This window comes from Leiobunum rupestre, chromosome 8 (assembly GCF_980474605.1).
Source record: "Leiobunum rupestre chromosome 8, qqLeiRupe1.1.hap1, whole genome shotgun sequence".
NCBI classification, from domain to species: domain Eukaryota; kingdom Metazoa; phylum Arthropoda; class Arachnida; order Opiliones; family Sclerosomatidae; genus Leiobunum; species Leiobunum rupestre.
The window spans coordinates 34,904,391-34,929,526 of NC_143391.1; the positions used below are offsets into that span (position 1 = coordinate 34,904,391).

General features: G+C 37.1%; 1 protein-coding gene across 1 annotated transcript in view; it reads left to right on the forward strand.

Annotated features, from left to right (window-relative positions):
* The window catches only part of LOC149933277 (midasin), a 106,092-nt gene that overhangs the window by 70,155 nt on the left and 10,801 nt on the right, over positions 1-25,136 (forward strand). The window contains exons 29-42 of the mRNA XM_090156633.1: positions 16,110-16,401; positions 20,752-20,926; positions 20,993-21,109; positions 21,292-21,376; positions 21,497-21,617; positions 21,689-21,846; positions 22,072-22,609; positions 22,735-22,861; positions 22,947-23,378; positions 23,441-23,611; positions 23,678-23,811; positions 23,883-24,241; positions 24,298-24,674; positions 24,863-25,092. Of these exons, the coding sequence (XP_090012759.1) occupies positions 16,110-16,401; positions 20,752-20,926; positions 20,993-21,109; positions 21,292-21,376; positions 21,497-21,617; positions 21,689-21,846; positions 22,072-22,609; positions 22,735-22,861; positions 22,947-23,378; positions 23,441-23,611; positions 23,678-23,811; positions 23,883-24,241; positions 24,298-24,674; positions 24,863-25,092 (3,316 nt within the window). The remainder of the gene's footprint in view (positions 1-16,109; positions 16,402-20,751; positions 20,927-20,992; positions 21,110-21,291; positions 21,377-21,496; positions 21,618-21,688; positions 21,847-22,071; positions 22,610-22,734; positions 22,862-22,946; positions 23,379-23,440; positions 23,612-23,677; positions 23,812-23,882; positions 24,242-24,297; positions 24,675-24,862; positions 25,093-25,136) is intronic.

Below are 25,136 nucleotides of genomic sequence, written 5' to 3' on the forward strand. Positions count from 1 at the left end.
GGTACGAACGTCGTGATAAGAGTGGTGGTTGTTGTAGTGGCCGTAGTTCCCCTCCCACGCGCTCGGTATAACTTTGTATTCCGTATTTATGTAACAATCAAGAACCCATAAACCATTTTCCAGTTAATGTATTATATAAATAAGAGAATGTGGTACAAAGGGTGTATTTATTTTAGCGGTGGGGAGAATTCGTGTTGTGACAATTTTTAGAGTTACTCATGCTCAAAGAGCAAGCTCCTTCTCCCTGAAACATTAAAATGTCCCTGAAACCTAGGAGCAACAAACACAAGTAGAACGCAACTAGCTTTTAAACACAGGGTTGTGTACAAATTTCATTGGATGAATCTTTACGCTGCACGTTTTACGGGCGGGGGGGGGGGGGGACAATTTCCGAATTTTTCCTTCCGACGGCACCAGCTAAAGCGTCTAACCAATGAAAAAGTACGCAAGAAAATGCACGACTTGAATTTAGACGGGTTGCGTTCTCCTTGTGTGGGCAGTGCTGTGTTGGTTGCTCCTAGCTGAAAATGACGTCTTCCGACGGGATTGAAGCACACGTCGGTGACATTTTCCCGCCCCCCTCTCGTGCCTGCGGGGAACTAGACCATGAGGGCTATTGGCCGCGGATTGTCTCAACACGCTCATTCTCCCGCCAGTATGAGGAAATATATCCTTGGTAGTATATTAAGCTTTATAGCCTTTTGCTGCATTATTCTTTTTTTAACCAAGCTTTGAAATCCTTTTTGGACAATATTTGAAGCATAGAGCAGTCGATATAAGGTTTGACATCAAACAAATTGCAAGATAATTATTTATTTTCATGTAGATGAAAAAAAATGCGCTGATTTCATTAAAAAAAATTAACGCCCCACCTCCAGGGTTGGCACGATTTTGTCAAGGGTGGAAAAACTAGTTTTTTTCCGCGGTTTTTTTCCGAATACTTGCCACCAACAATAAATTATCTCAAGTATCATAGCTTTCTAGTGCATTTGCAAGTACTGTATAAGCTACGATTGCGGTTGGAAACACGATAATGGCGTCTTGATGCCAATTCAAACGGACAACCACCAGCCCCAAGTTACCATTTAAACATAATAGCTCTTTCTATAAAATAATATACGCATACATGTATAAAAAGTGTTATTTTTTGTAGTGCGCTCTTCCTAATATTTCCGTGTAGAGGGTCTCGTGCGTTTTCGCGCGAGCTCAACAAAAACAAAAATATGCGCGCGCTCTCTAACTTTAACTGCACGATGAATCTAACGTAATCACGTGACCTCTCGTATTTTATATAAAGAGCTATTCGATGTGACTGTAAAACAGACTAGGCTGTTCTAATAATAGATGACGTTCATTCAGGAAAACTTATTTGGAATGCAACGTAACAAGTACAAATTGTAAAAGCATGTGCAAAAACTCCCCAGTATATATTTTTGACAAATGTCATTTTGGAAAAACTGGCGAGGAAACATTTTATCTTGAGCGTGGGGTACACTTTGGGCTTAAGCAACTTGTTAATGGTTAGTCGTATTGTAAATTCCTATAGGACTTTGATTATAAAACAGAGCATAAGCTTTTCAAATATGTATGCATTTTGCACATCGATCACATAGGCTTAACGGCATTTTCCGCCAAAAAAAAGGGGGGGGGGGGGGCGAGGGAAGGAAGTGAGGTAGACCGGTAAACTTTTTTTTTAAGGAAATCAGCGCATTTTTTTCATCTAGAAAAAAAATTAAATATTATCTTTTAATTTGTTGGATGTACAAATGTATTTTTATCAGGGTTGCAGGGTGACCATTCTTCCTTTATTTTATAATTTTTCCTATATTTCAATGCTTTCCTTTATTTTCCTATAATTTAACCATTTTTCCTATATTTTCCTATAATTCGATATTATTTTGTATTTCGCGCGGTTTTTCGAATTTTCCGCGTGCCTAGTTCACTTTTCGTAATACAGATGTACTAAATCCCTTTGATAAAATTTAAACTGCTTCTCTAAAGAACTGCACTGAACGGAATTAAAAATATCATCGGCTGCTTAAAAAAGTTCCTTTTATATTAAAACAAATTTAAATTTTATTTATGGAAATTTTCCTTTATGTTCCTATATTATCAAACATAATACTCCTATATGTTCCTATATTATCAAAGAAAATTCTCCTATATTATCCTATAAATCAACTGTGGAATTTTCTATGTTCCTATAAATATTTTGGAGTTTTTCAGTGGTCACCCTGCAGGGTTGGCAAAATACCCGGCAAGCTGCTCTCTAAACTCGTCGAGTATTAGTTTTTTCTATCCTCGTTGCTTCAAAGTTCAAAGAGGGGTTTTTACAACTTTTTGGGGGGCAATAAACGGTAGCTACAAAGTTGTGGAAACTGTGGTTCATTTAAATTAAAGGAATATTTTTCAGCATTGAAAGTTTCTTTATACTCCATTTAAATTTAGTTTAATTTCATAATTACTTGAATAAAACCAGCTCCTAATCAAGTACTCGATAACCCGACTCGTTAAAATTATTACTCGAGATTTTTTTAGTTACTCGACTGGAATAAGAGAAAGTTTCCCCTTAATCAAGTTCAATATAACTCGACTCGAATACTCGATGAAAAATATTTGATACTCGATAACTGACTCGATTGCCTAAAACCACTACTCGCACAGCCCTATTTTTTTTTCTTATCTCGCCTGCACTAGCACTCTTTGGATCATTTAATTAAATGCAGCTATTGCGTATGTGTGATTTACCATTTTATAAGACCGCGTAGGATTTAAAAAAATTCAATTACGAAGAAATATTAGTGGATGAATTACTTGTTTAATAAATTTATAGAATCCGGTTAGTCAATCGCTCGTACTCGTGTTTACTAATTTACTTATACTTAAAGGGGAATTGTCACCAAAACAAAAAATTACGAGGTTTTTTTACAGAACGATAGAAAATAAATAAATGATTATTTCCCTGAATTTTTATAGTTATTGGAAAAGTATTTAAGAAGTTACGCTACTTTTTCCGCAACCTACATCAAACGGCTCCAAAAATTTCAGAAATCGCGGTTGAACCTACGTGCAGCGCCAAAAGAATGAAGCGGCAAAAATTTTAGAAAAGGTGGCGTGTAAGGCATTTTAAAAACACGATAAACTACAATCTACGAATATAACTCAGTTAAAAAGCCAAGGAGAATGTCGTAGCAGACGACAGTTCCGACCGAAAAAAGATAAAACCGGGGAAAATAATATTTCGTTCACGAGATGGCGCTGCAGGTAGGTTCAACCAAGTGGTTCTGAGATTCTCGAGTCGGGGGGGATAAAACACGAAATTTGGTTGTTAATAATAAATCAAATACTGGAAATATTAACATGAAATTTTTTGTATAACCATTTTCGGACGTCCTCTATCCATTTAAATGGTTTTTAACTAATTTTAGAGTGTTGACAATTCCCCTTTAAGATAATATATATTATAAGAAATATATATTAATATATAAAATGAGAATTAATGCCAGCCATACCTTCAATCTGAACTCCCCGCGAAAATATCATTCTACGAATATTTCTTTTGAAATAATTAGTATTAACATTACAGTTTTTAAATGGTGTTTTAAATATGGTACTTTGGAAATATTTCACTCACTGTCGAAGAATAGTATCTGCTCACCAAATATCTGATAACTCTAGAAAATTAAATTTCGCATCGAAACTATGTACTATATAAAGTAGTTAAAAACTTAATGATGAATGAATGCATCAAGATACGAGATTTAACGACTATTTTTTCCAATATTATTTCGCCACATGATGTTTAATTCTAGATCTATCTAAAAATAATTTCCAGAAGATTTCAATTTTGTGAGGAGAATAGGAAAAGAATATTCCGATAAATTACTACCGCGAATTAATTTTAGTTACCTCGTTAACGGCGTTCACGAGCTATCACTTCAAATGATATTAGGGGGAAAAATCCTTTTTTATCTGTCAAACTAGTATTTTCTGCGCATATAAAAAGGGCCGAAGATATGAACTTTTAAGAATAATATATTTTAACACAAATATCGGTAATCATTTTTGAATTAAGAAAAATCTAATGCGCTACATAGTCACGGGGCCTAGGTAAAAATATTCTCACCGCTTTATGCATTATCAGCTGAGGAATTTTGTTTTCGCTATTTAAAAAAAGCTTAACGTTAAACGTACGAACTAATAAATAGCGGTTAAAGGGAATATAACCTCAAGTAGTTTTTATGCTTTTTTATGTAAGCAATTTTGGCGGGAAGTCACTAAACAGCGCCAAAAATATCTTAAGTCACAGGAGGGAGCGGGAAATATTCGACGTTTGGTGTTCCACACGTAAAACCTGAGGTTATATTCCCTTTAATCGTAAGAAGCTTGCATTAGTTTTTCATTAACGACGGGAGATTCCGGTTCGAGAACAGAGACGGTAGGCGATATTTCACGACTGCAACAACCCAGGGAAATTAAATACCCGTCTTTAACTGCAAAGTTTAATTCAAGGTGTTTCGGAAAGTATAATTTAAATAGTTATTATGTATACGCGGGTGAAGTCCCTTTTTCTGGTACCAATGTCTCGGGTCCCAACAAAGCAAGGTTTGGTATTGATTTAGTCCAAGACTGTTTAATATACCAGGAACACGGGAGACCGCAAATATAAAATATTGTACTTAAACACCAGCAAAAAGACAACGGAAGAAAACTGAAACGTCTTACAATGGGTTTTCTCTGGAAATAGTAAAATAAATAATATTGAGTATTGGAGCTTCAGATTCTGCTCGCGTATCTTTTCAGACTTTTCATTGGTACAATTTTTCGTATTAAATTTTATGCTTATCAATTTTAATGCTACATATTTATTTTAATATTGTTATTGGGAAGCTAAACAATAACCTTAATTAGTGACTAAGATGAATTAAATCGAAACGGATAAGTAATTCTTACGCTTTTGAAACGTTTTCCAAGGTTACTCCCGACAATATTTTGAAGTTGGAACCCACCAAAAAAAATCAACCCTTCTCCCACAATTTTGCTTCGTACATTTGATGAATGCCGGTGTGCGAAATTATCTTTAGATTAATTTATTAAAACTTGAGGTTTGGTTTTTTATGATCATATTAATGAGCCGATCCTCCTTTGAAAATAAAAATATTGATGTTAGGGGTCACGAACAGCACATTATTTAAAAAACTAATTCACTCTTCGATAAAGAATATTCGTAAAAAATCAGATACCAGCGATAGCAAATTTACGTCAAACTTGTAATATTTGTTCAATCTATGAAACCAATCTGGAAGGGAAAAACTGAAAAAACCTTAATTTGTGAAAAAAGAGCGAGTGTTATCTACGCAATATCGTCCTAAAGTTTAAGCTTTAATTAGTTCCGTCAAGATAATTCAATCTAGAATAAAACATATTTCTAGTTTACTTTGATAAATCGTCTATTGAATGAAAGGTGTCTACGTTTTGAAGTGAAACATAGAACAAAAGCTTTGATATCAGTTTAAGGCGGTCACTATCATTCATCGTGAATTTATTAAAGCGACGCTGATATTGATATGAATTCGTGAGATAATAGCTGGTATTTTTAAAGTTGAGCAGTAAGTTGATACCAAAAAACTGAGCAACGCCCATCTCTGGTAAAGTCATATCTCAGATCTTTATGCTGATTTCATTTAATTTAATTTATACTTTGTCAATTTAATTAAATTTGTACTATAATTAATTTATTTCAATATTTATTTTAATTGGTACTTTAATTAATTTATTTCAATATTATTTTAATTGGTACTTTAATTAATTTATTTTAATTGGTACTTTAATTTATTTATTTTAATTGGTACTTTAATTTATTTATTTTAATTGGTACTTTAATTTATTTATTTTAATTGGTACTTTAATTTATTTATTTTAATTGGTACTTTAATTAATTTATTTTAATTGATACTATAATTAATTAATTTTAATTGATACTATAATTAATTTATTTTAATTGGTACTATAATTAAATTAATTTATTTTGTTTTTAATTTATTTTAATTTTTACCAATATTAAATTTAATTTGTTTTTTAATTTATTTTAATTTTTACCAATGTTAAATTTAATTTGTTTTTAATTTATTTTAATTTTTACCAATATTAAATTTAACTTGTTTTTAATTTATTTTAATTTTTATCAATATTAAATTAAATTGACTTATCTTGTTATTTTAATTTGTTCTTTAATTACTTTCTTTTAATTGGTTCTTTAATTTCTTTCTTTTAATTGGTTCTTTAATTTCTTTCTTTTAATTGGTTCTTTAATTACTTTTTTTAATTTGTTCTTTAAATACTTTCTTTTAATTTGTTCTTTAAATACTTCTTTTAATTTGTTCTTTAAATACTTCATTTAATTTGTTCTTTAAATAATTTCTTTTAATTTGTTCTTTAAATACTTCATTTAATTTGTTCTTAAAATACTTTCTTTTAATTTGTTCTTTAAATACTTTCTTTTAATTTGTTCTTTAAATACTTTCTTTTAATTTGTTCTTTAAATACTTCATTTAATTTGTTCTTTAAATACTTTCTTTTAATTTGTTCTTTAAATACTTCATTTAATTTGTTCTTTAAATACTTTCTTTTAATTTGTTCTTTAAATACTTCATTTAATTTGTTCTTTAAATACTTCATTTAATTTGTTCTTTAATTAGGCCTACTTTCATTTGATTTGCTCCTTAATTTAATTCACTAATTATTTTGTGAAAATGTCATTTTAAGAAATATACATTTTGCCTAAACTCTAACTTTGTATCTCGTAAATTTTTAATGGCCGCGGAGTAGTTTACGTTTTGAGGGGTGGGGCTATCGAATCACGGTATATCCGAGTGTCTTGATGCAAGAGGAGGAGCTAACTGGAATTCGGGTCGAAATTTTAAAACGATTTAGTGTCTCCTTGAACTGATCGCGGGAATACCGTGCCGATAAAAGTGTGGCGGCTTGGAAACGAGTCCGCTGATCCTGCCGTAATTAGTCGGGGCGGGCTTTGCTGTTTATTTTAGGCGGCGAATTCGTCCGGCTTGTTGATTTATGAGACGGAATGGCCGCGTCGTGCGCGGGCAGATTTGTTTTATTGAAAGCCGAGAAGATGGTCCCCGCGAAATGGCCGCCGATGTCGCGCTGCCACCCACTTCCATTTTAATTAATACACGAAAAGGCGAAATGGGAGATTATTTCAGCATTCGTAGGTAATGTCCGGTAAAGCTTCCGAGGGGCGACTCGAGTAAGCCCAAGCTACCTTCGTCGGCTTTCTTGCCAGTGCGTTAAATATTGAAGTAACTCTCGACCGGTTTACTCGATCCTTTGTTTGCGCTCCCGGTCTGCGCTTTAAGGCTTTCAACAGCTTCTAAAACTTTTAATTATTTGTCTTTTTCCCCCTATGATATTACTGTACGGTGCCTAGATACGCTTATTTCACTCACTCGGGGTTTAGTAGACTCCGTCGTCTTGGGTCAGTTTTCCTTTTCTAGGATGCTTTGGAATTTCAATCAAATCGGTAAGAAATTACCGCGGCTATTGCGTATGTGGGAGCTACCATTTTCCAAGATGGCGTCGCATTTCAAAACCATAATAACGAGTCTTATCCGCTTGGCGTGACCAACATTAAATTCGGAACCCGAAAACGATAAAAAAAATCGCCGTAAGCCAAAAACAGACAAAATGGCGGCCAATTTTGGTCTTTATTTTTTTCGGATTTTCGAAAAAGCATATTGACTTTCATTTATAAGAAAAATATTTGAAATACTACTAATAGTTTCAAAATTATAGATTTTTTAATCATTTTTAATAAGTTGTGATGTTTGATATTGTAATTTAACCGATAACGATTTTTATCGATTTTAAACCAGTTATCAATTGCTTTTTAATCTGAAATATCTACGTCAAAGTTTAAGGTTGTCGTTTCTCTCGAAACAGATAATTTTCTCAATCAGGAGAATAAACAACTTCTAAAGAATCAGGTAAAAAACGGTATCAAATACCGTTTAATCGAAACAAAATCTGTAATATTATCTTAAAATCGCGATATTGGTAACCGTTTTTTTTAATACTTAAATTGCCTAAAGAAAAATGTATTTAGAAGATAACCGCTTTTGACTGTAAGGCAACGCGTTTCCAATCTTATCATCTTGAAAAGTGGCACTGGCATATTCATTAATTTAAAATCCAGCACGCTTCTGCCAAAACAAGAGACGAAACCAAATATCCTTTCCCCGAATGTCTTAATAAACCAGAATTATTATTATTGGAACTTTGAAAGTTTTTGAAAGCTATTTCCAGCAATTTGGCAAACGCGATATTTATAGAACTAAATGAAATATTTCGACCCACGCCGCTGAATTGGTATTTGGAAAATGTCAGAGGCAGTTCTTTGTTTCCGGCTTAAAATCGCCGGCGTTTCAGACAACTTATTCCAAAAGAAAGTAAAGACCGGAAATTAGTCTTCAAACGAATTCTTAGGGTTCTTTGGACCCACCAATTTAATATCGGAGTATGTAGGCTCGTATCTGGTTTCTTCACCTGAACATCGATGAAATGGGAGTTTCCACATCTGAAATAGTACTATACGAAGGGAGGAGTGTTCATCCGATGTCCGACGCGTTTTGTTTTTGGGCTGGCCCCTTGTAATGTCCGTGTGGCGAATGCTCGAACGCGGAGGTGATATAGATTCACCTTTCGCGCACCATCGGTCAGCACTCGCTGCCCATTTACGAGACGAAGGAAGACAACACCTCTTTATAGGCACGACCGTTATTGAATCAAGCGGCCGTCCTCCCTGTCCCGCAGTCAGATAGAAGGGGGGGGGGGGGTGTCAGGAGAAATTTTCGATACCGGTGGCGAAATATATACAAAAAAGAAGTAGAAATGGATCGGCTTTCTTATTTTCTTTTCTCTTGTTATGATTCGGCGGCGCCGTTTCAAAGGAGAGCCATCGAGCAGACTCGAAAATAAATCGGAAATCGTTTGGGCTGCGGAGTATTTTTTCGAGCAACGACTGGCATTTCTCTTTATTCCTTTCCCGGATCCTTCCGAGAAGGACCGCGGGCTCACGCGTATTTAAGCGTGGAATGCCTTTGGCTGCGTTCCCAGTCCAGACGAACCATTTTTACGAAACCGAACGAAATCTTAAACTTACCGTCCAGTCGAAACAGGCTGGCGGATGCATTCTTTGAAAACAATACGGTACTCCCCTGTCAACCTAATTACCGTCAAGCTACGCGGTCCCTTTCAAGTTTGAAACCGATCGTTGTTGGCTTAAGAAAACCATTTTCAAACTCGCTACTACCCGGTAGAAAACGTTTCAAATCCTTCGCTATGATTTGACATTTCGCGCTCCCACTTGGTAAACCCCGGAAATTTGATCGACAATACCTTACCTTAAAGCCACATTTTTAATTAATGGATTAGGTATTGAATCCGTGACCGCTGCTGAATTATTCCGTGAGTGTCTCGGGTATGAACGGGGCCCGCGAAGGGAACGTCATACGTTTTGTCTGGTCACGTGACCTATATTCGTCCAATAGGTAAAGATGCCACTTCTTTTCCTCGGTCCACATGGCTCTTCGGGACTCCTTGGAATCTTTCTCCGCGAGTTCGGCCTTCCTCGAATACTCCGTAAGTCTTACGAGCCAGTACAATCGTATGGCCGCTTAATCCTTTTCCGGAGCGTATTTATATCTGGATGTAGTGTGCCCGGAAAGGGAGGTAGTTAGTGCGTAGCTCACGAAAAAGCCCCGCTCTATAGTGCATATTTTACGAGGAAGGGTGGCCAAACGCTGTGCACGCTACCTGTCGGCGGGGGAGATTAACGATTTCTCACCGAACATGGGCACGCGCGCTCGTGAAAATAAAAGGATGCGAGCTCCCCGATCGTAAAACGAAGCTGCCCCCCCCCCCCCCCGTCGTTTCATCCTTACAATCGGAAATTCTCCCTCCCTCGAGACTTTCTCTCTAAATTTATCTTTTGCAAATATTTTTAATATTGACGTAATTTTTAAGGTTCCTTTGGGTACCGTAGGTTTTTAATAACGTTGGAAATCGCTCGCTTAAAGGTTCGTCACGTGACCCGAGCGAACATTACCTCTTTCCACTCGAGGCTAGTTGGAACAATGTGATTTTGGGACCCATTTTGCGCCCCTCAAGATGTAACGCCATTATGTTACTCCCCGCTCTCAATTAGGCCAAATGGGGCCCCTAAAATTCGGGGGCCCGAGACATAAAATTGCCCGTAGAAACGTGTAATTACGAAGCCCCATTCTCAGAATTGAAACGATTCTGTGGCCTTTTTAGCCACGATCGTACAATTGCTCGAAAGCAGATTTCATGGCGAGTTTCTTTAAATTTCTCAAAACTGGCAATCAAACCGTCTTTATCTGGGAATAAATCTTGGCAAAATATGAATTTAGGCATAATTTATATTACGTTACGCTTAATTAAATGTTGGATTTAAAACACGATTTGATAATTGTAGAATTTAGCAAGCTCTTTATTATCCAGTGGCATCGCTAAAATTTTTGTAATTAGCGATGGTCATCCTTCTACTATTTAAGGAATTAATTACTTATTTTGCAAATTATAGCGATTTCTTAGGATATTTTGAAAACCCCGAAATATCAGGGAGTTCGATTGTCATTCATTTTGATACTATATCAAGGCGATTTTGAGATATTTTGAGATCATTCTAAGGTTATTTTGAGACTATTAAGGCCATTTTGTGATATTTTGTAATCATTCTATGGGCATTTTGGTATATTTTGAGGCTATTTTGATACTATTAAGGCTATTTTGGGATATTTTGAGACTTAAGGCAATTTTGGGATATTTTGAGACTAAGGCCATTTTGGGGTATTTAAGTCTATATTAAGGCGATTTTGGGATATTTTGAGATCATTCTAAGGTTGTTTTGAGATATTTTGAGACTATTAAGGCGATTTTGGGATATTTTGAGACTAAAGGCCATTTTGGGATATTTTGAGATCATTCTAAGGCTATTTTGGGACAATTATAAGGTCTTTTTGGAATCCGAATATTTTGGGATATATTTCGGCCATTTTGGGTAATTTTGGGACTATTTTAAGGCCATTTTGGTATATTTTGAGGCTATTTTGATACTATATTAAGGCTATTTTGAGATCATTCTAAGGCTATTTAGGGATTATGAATTCCTCAAAAAGTTGGAGAATTTGGAAATGGATTTAAAAGTCAGGGAATTAAATCAGCGAATGTAGCTAAATTACGCGAAAAGGTGTATAATAAAAATGGGGCAAAAAAGCTAAACAATAAAATATTTAAAGTAATGATAAATCTTACGAAATTCTCGGACCAACTGGTCGTCGAGAATAAAATAAAATCGCGAAACTCGTACCGAATAGATCTTAGAGTCATGAATTAAAATAGCCAGAATTACCAGCGATAGACCGCCATCGCCCTATTTGGAGCTAGCTCATCAGTCCCGCGGAATGTAATTTCCTTCTGATTTATAGTTAAAAATGTTTACTTTTTCGGTGCTATTTCCAATCGTTTTTATGAGTAATCTGATTGCCATGCCGAATATTGGTCACGGAAAACGATGCTAGACAGTCAGGGAAAAGTCAGCGAATTTGAAAATGGAAAATCTATGACAACCCTGCAAAGAATCACTCATTTTAATTGTTGGTCATTATTAATTCAAAGTAGTTGAATTTCCCGTTACTCGCTTAGAGTTGAAAGTAGTAGTTTTCAAGAGGGGTAATTACCACAGTCAAAGGAGATGACCATGTAATATTTCAGCTTATTGTGGCTTATGTGTCGCCAACAGAGATTTTGGTCAGTTGACAAACTGAAGTCCAGTTGGAAAAATGAAACTTTGGACGACCTTTTGTTATAGAAAATTAAAAACTAAAAAAAAAGATAGATTTGTCAAAATAAGGCTTCAACCCCTGGCTGAAAGTCTGAAACGATTTGTTCCTTCATTGATTTTAGAGATCGGCGTTTGAATAAGAAATTATCCAATTATTTATTTTTATTCATAACCGATAAATATACGAAAAACCGAATATTTTTGCATGTTAAATCGTTTTTTATTCGTATAAAATGTTCATAAATAAACAGTTAACCAAACTTTTTATTGTTAATCGAAATTTTGCCGGTTAATTTATTCGTTCCGCCGACCTCTAATTGATTTGACACCTGAGCAAGAATTTACGACGGAACATTGCCCGTGTCGGCATGAATCGAGGGTATTGCAACGCGTGAAATTTAGTAAATCGTACTGGATCAACACTAATATCAGTTTCACGATCACCACCACAGCGTCAACCTCTCTTTGTTCTTGGCATCTGAATATTTATTTTGGGAGTATAATAGAACCGTACATAACCGAGTGGATGACTTATGCTTGGTGTATCTGTCGTTATCACCCGGAAGAATCGGATAAGCGACGAGGCTGTGGTCATATATCTTAGCGCTAAGAAGATGCCAGTTATTTCCGCTTTTACTCGGTAAAAACTTTCCTGGGAAATAAGCCTTTGGTGTTCTGATAATGCCTCCTTGGACAGCGAGAACTCGAAATTTTTTGCTCCGCTTGCCAATACCATCTCCTCGCATGCTTATGCTAGTACAGGGCGCCGCGTCGCCCCTCGGAACAGACTCCGCTTCCCAGCAGCACGCGGCTGTATTGTACATTTGAGGGAATACAAGGAGGCGAACGAACCTTCGGCTCCCACTCACTCGTTTGCCCCTTCAGTCGTATTCTACGTATTCCCCCAAACTTACGATACACCCGCGTGTTACGGGGAAGCGCTGGCTGAACCCGAGCGTATATATGTCATTGTTGCTATAGCGGCTTACTCTTTTTTGTCCACGCTCGCTAGGCGGCGTGGCGCTCGATTCTCTTTCCTACCTCAGCGCCGTTGCGAGTCTCCTTTGCGGAAGGGAAGCGATATAAAAAGCAAACAGGCTTTATTCCGGGACCGTTCCTTTATTCTACGTGCCGCTCTACGTTTAGCCCACTCTGTCGTTGCCATAACAACGAAGGCGCTCTAATTTGATTGCCACGTAAGGGGCTCTGGCGGTAGAACCCGGAACTTGGAGCGCCTGTCCGGCCCCGGAAGATGTTGGGGCTCGCGCGCGTGGGAACTTATATTATAACTTGGCTCTCTTTCGCGGCCCCGCCCCCTTTTTGCTTTTCCCACACGCAAACGGCAAAGATGAGTGACTAGTTAGGAGAAACCCCAGTGCAAAGGAAGTAAGGAGGCGTGATGTCCTGATAAAACGTGATTGTTTGTGTTGTTAACGAGCCCGCTGCATTAATGGGTTCTTTCTTTTTAATTTTATTTATATCGCCAGCCCGAAATGTTGTTTCACAGATAAGCCAGCAAATAACTATAATTTAAGAATCAACTTGTCAATTCCCCCCCCCCCCTGTTTTGTTGTCTGGGTTCTTAAAGTGGTGCGCCTATTCGACCCTCAAGTACAATCTTAGACTCACTTTTACCGTAAGTAACGTAATAACAATAAGTATGACAATCGGTGGGGTGGCGGAGTGGTTAGCACTTTCGCCTCGCAGCAAGAGGAGCCGGGTTTGATCCCAGCTTGTGGCACTGGGTGAAAACTCGGAAGAACTCCTTCCGCGTTGAGTTTGCAAGTTCTCTCCCCACTAGTTTAAGGGGTTTTCCCCCGAGTTCTTCCGTTTCCCCTTCCATAAAAACTTGTCTAGGTTAACGGTAATAGTTAGTGTAGGGAGCTGTTGGCTCGATCTCGTGGCATGCAGGGCTTGCCACCACCCTCCTACGCATTGTAACCCGGCCACCTGAATTAAGGGCTTCAAAAGTCGCATGATGACTTAGGCCTAAGGTGGTGCCTTGGGTATTAGCCTAGCTGATTATTATTATTATTAACAAATATTCTCACCGATCGGATTTTCACGGTTATTGCGCGTTGCAGAGCCCCCCTAGTGTCTAAATATACCCAAGGCTTACGAAAGTAGTGGATCAAATTTGATTCCAAATCTATATCCAAAATTGGGCAGATCCATATGACTATTTAAGTATGGTGGCGGAGTGGTTAGCACTTTCGCATCGCAGCGAGAGGAGCCGGGTTCGATCCCAACTTGAGGCACTGGGTGAAAACTCGGAACAACTCCTGCGTAGAGTTTTCAAGTTCGCTCCCCACTGGTTTAAGGGGTTTTCCCTCGAGCTCTTCGGTTTCCCCTTTCCATAAAAACTTGTAGAGGTTAACGGTAATAGTGAGTGTAGGGAGCTGTTGGCTCGCGTGGCATGAAGGGCTTGCCACCACCATATTACGCATTGTAACCCGGCCACCCAAATTAATGGCTTTTAATAGTCGCTTGATGACTTGGGCCTAAGGTGGTGCCTTGGGTATTAGCCTAGCTGATTATTATTATTTGGATGTTACTATCCAAAATGTTTTATATTTGATCCAATTGTAATGTAGAAAATTAAACTTAATTCTTATTTGATCAAAATTATGACATCTCGCAGCAACAAACACAAGGAGAACGCAACTAGCCCTTTAACACGCTAATGCAGTGTTGTGTACAAATTTCATTGGACGAGCCTTTACGTTTTACGGGTGGGGGGCAAGACAATTTCCGAATTTTCCCCTTCCGACGGCAGTAGGTGCTAAAGCGTCTAACCAATGAAATTGTAGACAAGAAAATCCACGACTTTTGACGGGTTGCGTTCTTGTGTGGGGTGCTGTGTTTGTTAATATAAACACGATAATATTCTACACAGTTCGCTTGCAAGCCGAAGTTGGAGCTGGGCGAGAGTGTCGTGTAGTTAGAGAATTAACTTAAAAACAATAGGAAGTGTCGTACTTATTATTATTATACTCCGCGGCCGCGGAGTATATTTAGAGCTCATCTTTTTTCCCCATTTCCACCTTTGCTGCGCGTATATTGGCAATTTACCGGTTTGGTCGTGGAAGACGTCAAGTCAGCTTGAGTGACTTTTAGGCCTTTTTTGGGTCGCGCTCTAACCTCAACCACTTCTCGTATTTAAATTCTGTAAACGGATTTAAAATCAGCGTGTTTCACTTCAGAGGCCCGTCTTTTCACGATTTATAATTTAATCAATAACGCCGAGAAAACATAAGTTTTTGAAGCCAGGAAATTACGGTTTCGAGGCATCCATTTTCCCTTTTAAGTTTCAGATTGGCGCGCATGCGCAACGGGAACGGGTGGAAGTCAGAAAAAGTTTCCAACTTGCCGACACGGCTTCGTTTTGAGGGCGGTTTTAATGCCCCGTGCCCGGCTGCCCGCGTGAAATGTTAATTTTCATATTCTAACATGTTTAAACATAATGATTTAAAACGAACAAATCTTCGATGATAAAAGGTAAATAATATAGTTGGCTTTCATTTCAACCTAAGTTTTGTCACTTTACGGTATTTGGTAATTCTATATCGATTGAAATAAAAGTTAGGTTAAAATTTTGGGCCATAATTTAGCAGCCCGACTTTTCGGAATTTCGCCTGGAATTCGGTAACAGCTTCATGGTGTATAGTCAATGTAAAAGCACCGTGATATCGAATACAGGATACGTATTATCTTTGGTTAAACTAAACTATCAGTATTTTTCAATGTTTAATTTTTTGACGGCTGTTAAGTTAATTAATTTATTATTATTTATTTATTGCAATAAGCTGCAACAAAAATAAAATAATAATAAGAATAAATTTTAATATTTTAATGTTAAATGTGTAGGGAAGAAAATAAATATAAATATGGATACCTTTGTGGGCAAAATTGGATCAAAGATTTTGTGTTAAAAATTGGAGGAGCAGTGGACTGTGATTTGAAAGGCGGAATGACGTCATTCTGTTGTTCACAGGAATATTTTTTAATACTTTAAATGAATTTGACATATTAATCAACAAAAAAATAATATATGTCCCTTTAAGGCTGCACATTTAACGAGCTCTAAACTGTTTTTTTTTTCAGTTCGAAGAACTGTTTTTGTTCTAATTATGTTACTTATACGTTTACTAAAAGAAAGGGAACTTTTCTGTGTATACTTAGTACGCGTTTAAAATACATGAAGCCTTTAATGCGTCTTTTTTAACAGGCTGATCTCAGCAGAAATTTGGAACGTTTGTGGAAAGCAACTGATGAACTCGTGAGGGCGAGATGTTGGGAACTCGTTTGCTCGCGTAGTAAGGAGCAATCCGTCGAACAACAAGCTTTGCGGAGTGAAATTTTGGAAACTCTTCTCGAGAAGTGGCAAGAGTGTCGTAAGAACGAAAATGCATCGCAGCTTATATCCACTCAATCCAATCCCCAACCGGACGGCTCTCAGAGTCCGTTTCTTGCATTCGCCGAGACTATTAGGAGCTTGCTTTCCGTTCTAATTAAAACCGGTAGGTTACATTATTTATACGAGTGTCTTTGTTTTGTATATATATATATATATTACTAGCCGAGAAGCCCGCCTTACAGGCGGGCCCTCAGCTAGTTGTGTGTTTCGATGCACTCCACTCCAGTAGCCCCCCCCCCAACCCCTTTTTCCCGTGGGATAATTTCCGTGGCACCCTTTTTCCCCATAGTCGATCCACCGCAATAAGGCACTCTCCCCCTTTTACCCATGCGAGAATATCCTAGGCACCATTTACCCTATAGTCGAACCACCGCAGTAAGGCCCTTTCTCCCCTTTTTCCCCATGTGATAATTACCGGGGTACCCCCTAACCATTTTTCCCATGTGATAATTACCATTCCTCCCATTTTTTCCCATGTTTTAATTACCGTAGTACCCACCTCCCTCTTTTCCCCATGTTATAATTACCGTGGTACCCTTTTCCCCATATTAGAACCACCCCAGTAAGGCCCTTCCTCCCCCTTTTCCCCATATGATAATTATCGTTCCTCCCCTTTTCCCCCATGTTATAAATACCGTGGTACCCACCTCCCCCTTTTTCCCTCGTGATAATTACCGTGGTACCCACCTCCCCCTTTTTTCCATGTGATAATTACCGTGGTACCCTCTCCCCCTTTTTTCCATGTGATAATTACCGTGGTACCCTCTCCCCCTTTTTTCCATGTGATAATTACCGTGGTACCCTCTCCCCCTTTTTTCCATGTGATAATTACCGTGGTATCCTCTCCCCCTTTTTTCCATGTGATAATTACCGTGGTACCCTCTCCCCCTTTTCTATGAAACTACCCGATATGATCCCCCCCCCCCTTCCGAAATTCGCGGCGGAAAGAGAGATAATATCAGGTGTATTGACGGATTTTGAAATGACGTTTTAGCGCGCGACACTACAGGTACATGTCTTGGGCACACAGCCTTCTTTGACCATAACATGTAGAGGTATTTTCACGCGCAAAATGAATTTTAAAAGCCGTCAATTGCGGGTTGGGACAAACACGGCCGAACTCTCAGGAGCATTTTTAGAAAATGACATTTGCGTCACTTTTGAAAATTTGTAATAAATAATTTAAAAACCAAATCGGAAATCGAAGCCGACTCGATGCGAAAACGCGAAAAAAAAATAAATCTCCAAAATCTGTTGACGAACGAACCTACCTACCTATCACCCAACCAACAGCTTTTTATTATATAGATATGCCGACTATTAGAACTATGCAATATCGTAGGCTGTTAATTGTATTAAACGTAAGTTTGTAAGTTCCCTATTTTCGCCTTTTTAAATTTTTACTGAAACTTATATTGTTGAATCACGGACTGTAAATTTTAGAGGACCGGTATTCCCGAGGTATTTAACCACGGACTTTAAATTTTAGAGGACGAGTAAAGCGTAGCCTTCCCCTGTAGTATTTTAGTTTCCCCGAGCATCAATCACTTCGAACTAGAGAGAGAGAGAGAGAGAGAGAGAGTCCGTCAAGGTCATTTGTACAGGCATAGAGATAGACCCCCCCCGCATCTTATCTCGAAATCTGGCCGACCGAAAGACACGCGCTTTAGTTTTTTTATATGACCTTGAGCGACTCCCGTCAGACTGATCGGTGAACGGGGCGTAAAATACCTCGGGAATACCGGTCCTCTAAAATTTACAGTCCGTGATTTAACGCCCCGTTCACCGACCAGGCTGACGGGAGTCGCTCAAGGTCATAAAAAAACCTAAAGCGCGTGTCTTTCGGCCGGCCAGATTTCCAGATAACATGCGGGGGGGGGGGGGGGGTGACCTCTACGACTGTTGTCATAGTGCTAAACAATACTGAATTCTACAGGTTAAGGCTACGCTATTGAAATCGTCCTTCAAAATTTCTCAGTCATGTTGAATGCAGTCAAAGATGTTTGGTTCAATACCGCCTAATACGGATATGCGGTAGCAGCGTGTAGGGAGCAAGGTCCAAGGGCCGTACCTTTTGTTTTGAAGTCAAATTTTTTTATCGTTAGTAGCTCTTATCTTATTTTGTATCGTCCATCTATTATTTCGCAATACGTAACTGTCCAATGTTACATAGATACATAATATTAAAGACATATGACTATATATACTGTACTATAAATGTAAAATGTTAAAAATTTATTATCGAATACCATCGAAACAGAAATGCTACATGTTTCCGAATTTGAAACGAAACACGCGAGCAGTCAGTGATTTGAAATTCGTAAATAAATTGCTCTGTGAAAGATCTGAATCTGCTGAAACCGCAGACCAATTTCGAGCGATCTCAGAACGCTCAAGAGCAGTAAATGGAATACGAAAAACATGATCTCAGTAGATCCGAGCTCTCAATCGGAGCGTGAAGTGTTGATAGATAGCTGTCAAATAGAACAAGTTGGCAAGCCAAAATATACCTCTCCTCGGAAGAGTTTTTAATTTTCAGTGAAGCGTAACTGTATCCGTGGTTCTGCGGTAGAACGCTCACCTGTCGTTCAAGAGGGCTCGGGTTCGAATCCCGGCCGATTAAAAAATTATACTACACCCAATGGCAAAAAGAGGGCGCTTTTGGAAAAACCTTTTCCCTGATTCTAAGAAACTGGGTACGCAGTGATTACGCTTTGCCCCGAAAATGCGAACGCGTTCGTAGGCCTGACAGACAGAGCCACAGACAGACAGTCAGACACGGTGGTTGTATAACCCTTCCTAGGGTACAAAGTCCCCTCGGAGAGGTAAAAATAGAAAACGCTGTGTGTTGTTGCCCAATGAAAGTGTACTATGGGCGGCTAGCCCGTCTAGATTCTTTTTGTTTTTTCTTCGTGTACTCAAACAAGAACGAAAATTAATTTTCGTGGTTATGAAAAGTGTAGCGGTTCCGGCTATCCTGAGAAAGTTTTACAGTGTCAGGGTGTATTATATCTCCCTGACTCGCGCTGGTACACCCGCGTTGCCTTGCCCAAATTTTTATCTCTGAATGCCTCTGTTTTACCTAACGTGTCCTTCCCCAACTGCCTTTACCGCCGACCCGAAAGGTTTACGGGCGGTTTTCGAAATTATCTCTTCTCTTTAATTTATTGATTTAATAATTAAAATTAAAAGTCAAGAAACCGTTATTGGTTTTATCATTTTTCTACGATGTATAGTGGTTAATATATCTGTCAGCAAATCTAGTGTAATTTATTAATTTCCTAATTTCCGATTTAAAGATCAAATGTACATGTACTATTCTAAGCTATCACAACAGTCTCAGTTTGTGAGTTCAAAAACTACTAAAAGAACGCGAAAAAGCTATCACACACTATAACGTATAGCTTCTCTTAAACTAAACTTCTAATTAAAAACGCTTTATCGGTTACCGACCGTAGCTTCATCGAAGAGCGGATTATGGTCCTTAGACGCCCTAGTCGCGATTTTGTTATAAGGCCCTTTATGTAAAAGTTTTTTATTTTGGAACAAGCAACCTGATCCCATTGAGCTCGGTTAATTTAAAAATTAGTTGATATGGGCCTTAACTGTCGTGTGTCCACAGGCTTAGGTTCTTAAGATCTTAGACATCTTAGGAAAATTGCCTTTCGGCAGCGCGTCATTAAAAGATAAATACTATTTCGTTATCGAGTAGTCGAAAAAAGGCATTCAAGGCTGAACCGAAAAACACTCACTCGACGACTGGCTAGTGAGAGCGCGCTTGCCATCTCTTTGCAAGAATGAGGCATATTTCAAGATAATATTTTGGGTGGCTTCAGGCAATAGTAGTGAGGAGGAGGAGAAACGTTTTCGACCGGAACCCATGGTCACCACTAGAATCACACCTGGAATATGACCCCATTTAGTACGTCCCTGAGTACAAGTGACTTCGGCCAATGGTTATTATTATAGAACAGCTCGAGTAAAAGATGAGACCTCCTCATGTATCACTTCAAAATGACCATGAGTTTAATGAACATTTTGTTCCGAGAGCCATCCATAGAATTTACTAAACAATAGAGCTTTCAAGGTCAAAGTGGCTGCTATTAGTATGGAAGGCGCTATTACTCTTCCACCCTGAGCCAATCTTACTCAAACCGAATTTTCTATCGCACATTTTCAACCACATTACATGGTGCTGACACCATCTCTAGAGGCAGTCGATCCATACGTGATGTTTGTTGTCAAGTATGTGTGTAAGTCCGTCTCGTGCACCACGCGAGAACTCTGTGTAACGAATTCAACTGAGATATTTCCTGCTTCTCGTTTCTAAAACGTTGACCCAGACAATTCGCCTTTTATAGTCATTCTAGCAGCACACTGTTTAGGGAGAAACCAACATCATATATGTTAAAAAATAGTGGCCATTTTTCTTCATGGTTCCCTTTATTTATAGGAATGGAAAACGTCACTGCACAAAGTATTGAAAGTGAATTAGTTGAGATAGAATCAAAGTTTAATAGTAAACAAAGCTCTTGCGATGGTGGAAGATTTGAATGGGTTGATAGTCAACTGGTGACTGCTGTCATGGAGGGACAATGGCTACTTATAGACAATGCCAATTTATGCAGGTAACAAACTTAATTTATTTCCAATTTTGTACTTTCCAAAAGTCATTATTTTTCTTTCGCCAACAGTGCTTCAGTTTTAGATAGACTAAATCCATTATTGGAGCCTAATGGAGTACTTTCGATTACTGAACAAGGGTTTATAGATGGTTCTGTTCGAACAATAGTTCCCCATCCTGAATTTCGGTTTGTATATATATTTGTGTTTTCTAAGTACAATTCATGCGCGATTCGTTTGTTGGGGACATCTTAGAAAGTTAGAATACATTATTTGAAAATTGGTGTACCTCTGAAAAAGTTATCGAAGAGTTGCAAAATTTTATCAGCTTTTTGAAAAACAGTGACGTTTATTTTATGTAACTTCTTAGACTATTTCTAACGATGGATCCTAAGAATGGTGAAATATCTAGAGCAATGAGAAATAGAGGGATTGAAATTTTCATTTTAGATGAAGTGAGTATGACCATTGTTTTATGACGTAAATTAAAATGAAAGATTGTAAATCATTAGATTGTCAATGATTTCTTTTTAGTATTAATAGGGACTAAAATTAATGTTTTACATTTTATATAGCCTGCTTATGGTCCTTTAGATGACTGGGATAATAGAGTAATATTACGATCATTGGGATACCAAGGGCAGACACTAGCTATTGATGCTTTACTCACCCTTCACAAAATGATGTTAGAAGAAAGTAGGTTGATTAACTTTATGATCTTTACTTTTTTCAGAATACTTCATATTGTATGTTTAAATTTTTTTTAGAAACCATTGTTGAAAAACCTTCCATATCTTACCTTATACAGACTGCCAAAATGGCAATTGCAAATGTTCATGAAGGTTTACCATTTTACTATTCATTGTGCAAAAGTTCCAAACATGTTTATTTACACCAAATGTTGATAAATCCCGAAATAAAATTGGTATGGTTCCTCTTTTTTACATAAATTACTGCTATTAGCTTTTTCAGTAAACAACCTCTGTGGCTTCCAATGTGAGAAATTCACTTAGCTGCTGGATTTTCATGTGCTAAACATCTTCTAAGTGAACTTCTCATGGCACTGTTTACTGAAAAGACTAAGTTATAAATTATATTTCCATAAATATTTGATTTGTCTAAGAAAACTTATTCATTTTAACTTTTTAAGGAACTTGAAAGCAAGATAGATGAAGTCATAAAATCCAAATTTTTGCAAGAAGCAAAAGATTTAATCTCACCTGAGAATGATCATCGAACTGAACAAATTCACAACCAACCATTATCTAATACTTTACCATACTTTTCAGACCATGATTATTCATTAAGTAGTTTGTTAACTAATGTTAGGCGTGAAGGTCAACTTGTGACCTACTTGCTTCGGTATTTACAAGCAAAACTTGCTGGGTCTGAAAATACAAATATTTCCAAATTTCACAACAAGTTAGATGAAAGTTACGAAAAAAATGACATGTGGACTCTAAATTTTTTGGCTGATCCTGTTAATTGGCCATCTGTAATTCGTCAAACAGTCACAATTTTTTTGGAATCTTCATCTTTTTCTGATATGTCTTTGAGATTAAAGTGGGCAAAGAATTCCTTGGACATATTTGAAGATGATTCTGTGGGAACTCTTGTGTCTCAAATGTCAGAGTCGCTTATAGTGAAGGAACTTCTTGATTTCAGTAGAACAATATCCACAAGATTCTGTAAGTTTGGGTATTATAGTTGCAATGCTATAAATAATTTTTTAATGGTCCTTCATTGTAGCTTTGTTTTACAATTGCATACTAGAGAATGTAAATGCTATAGTATATTTGATGCGTTTTTTTAGCTGCTAGAATTTTCAAAGAATTTGATCTCTTGCCATTGAATTTGTATTCTTGTCCAGTGCTTTTACGATTTATTACTATTAAACTCAGTAAAGGAGAGTCGGACAAACTGGAATGGTTGTGTAACAGGTAAATAATTTATCTCATTGCCTACATTTGGATCTACTCTAAATTGTTTTTCACCTGTGAGGAAATGTTATCTCTAATAACCTAGATTGCGGTTCTCAATGGTTATTTGCCAGTATAAATGGAGTAAACCTAGTCATTGCGTCTCTTCATGCCAAACACGAAAAATTGGAAATTGCGTAACATGCCTGTTTCACATGCAGTCATTATCTTGTGAATCACCCGTTCCACTGTCTGCGAGAAATTTAAGGTCAAATTCTTCTCGCTCTAGCCTAGCTAGGTTCTTTGAAGAACTAGAGAAAGCAACCATGAAAGCTGCCGAAGACGTGACCCAACCATTTCCATCCTCAGTGGCTAATGCCTTGTTTGAATCTGTGTGGTTTTTGAATCAGTTATGGATTCTCTGCGATCAGAGGGACCACAAACTTATTAAATCTGATCAAATACTTAGTACATTGAAACTTCAATGGAGTTGGACCAATAAGCATGCATTGCCTATATTGCTTGATTTTTTTAAAAAGTAAATGTTGTGTCTTCTTTGGAATTTTTAAAGTAAATTTAATTAATTAATTATTTTTTTAGAACAAATATTAAAACTAATGACCTAGACATAGCGTCTAAACAAATTACAGCTGAGATTTTTCCAATTGTACCGGAATATCACAAACTTAGAGCAAAGATAGCGTCATTGATTCTTATTCCAGAACCATTCTCATCTGCTCAGACTGCTAATACTTATTTTGTTATAAACAGGTATAGTAATTGTTTGGTTGTTTTTTCATGGATGTGTATGTTATTGTTATTATTTTGTGAATCTAGTCTTCAAGATCTATTATCCTGGAATACTGTTTTAGCTCTAAAAAATGTCAAACAATGGCTAGAATTTACTGAAAATAAGCCTGTCATAATGAAGAAGCTTTTGATTGGATTAAACAGCCCGGAACCTGAAAAGGGTAGATAAATATATTTTGAAATAATTATTTGCAATTTTTTATTCAGTTGACCCTAACAATTATTGACACAGATTTGAACATCATAAAATCAGCAATGGATGAGGTGCATTTACTCTCCCAAAAACAATCTAATGCAGTAAAAATGGAAAATGAAGATGAAACATCTGCTGATGACTATTTAATATTGAATCCAAAAGCTAAAGTTAATCTTGAACTGCTTCCAATTGGAGAATACATGTTCTCAAGAATCATGGCGAAAATTGTATCATCAGTACTCGGGAATCAGTCAATAAAAGTATCAACCAGTTCAAGCAGTTCTATTACACCATTGATAAAATCTTTCTTGGGTAATACGGAAATTTGTTCTTTGGTACTCTCACCATCTTTAATTAACCTCATTTTACAAGCAAAAACGTCAACACCTAAACAAGTAAGAATTAGTTGTTATCAGCTCTAATATGGTGATTTATTATTATTTTTTTTTAGCTTAAAAAATTAACTCTGCCTCTATTTCTGAAATATTTTGATAATGTACAAGGATCTCCAAGTAGCTTTAATTTCAAATGCTTTCTCAATGTGAGCCAGAAATATCACCAAGACACTACTTCACTCAAAATTGAAGGACATCAAATCATGCCACTATCATTAATGTGTTGTCTAGTAAATGAGAGCTTTTTGGATCCTATGAGTGATAACAAGATTGAGAGTCTTTCTTCAAAGAAAGAATTTATAACTAAAGGAGAAAATCTGAAATGCCATTTTCCTCTTGGAGTTTATGATGAGAAGATTGAACAATTACAGGCATTAAAGTTGTCACTATGGAGAAACTTATCTTTGTTAGAAAACAGCAAAATGGTTTTAGAGTAAGGCATTTTTATCAATACCTAGTATAGAGTAATGGCAGTGTGACGTCACGGCGCGTCACTCATGCTTTTTCCTATAGATAAAAAATTGCGACCAAAACGGCGACCATGGTCAAAGCTACGGAGTGCCATTACTCTATTAGTTGATTTATTATTAATAATTTATATGTTTGTAAATTTTTTTTCAGTGATGTTAACATTGTCAGACAGTGGTTCAGACTTTTAATGATTGCTTTACATAGCATTGCCAATAATTGGTCTTCAGTGCAAGAGGAATCCATTTTGGACAGCATGTTGGATAATCTTACCCTTCAGAGCTTGGTTGATTTATCCCTAAAAGCAGGCTTACCTGGAGGAGAATATGGGGAGTTCTTACACACGGCAAATTTTGCAATAAAACATTTGCGTTCCTTAACACGTAAATAATATCTTTTTATTTTTTTAAATGAGTGCATATCTTTA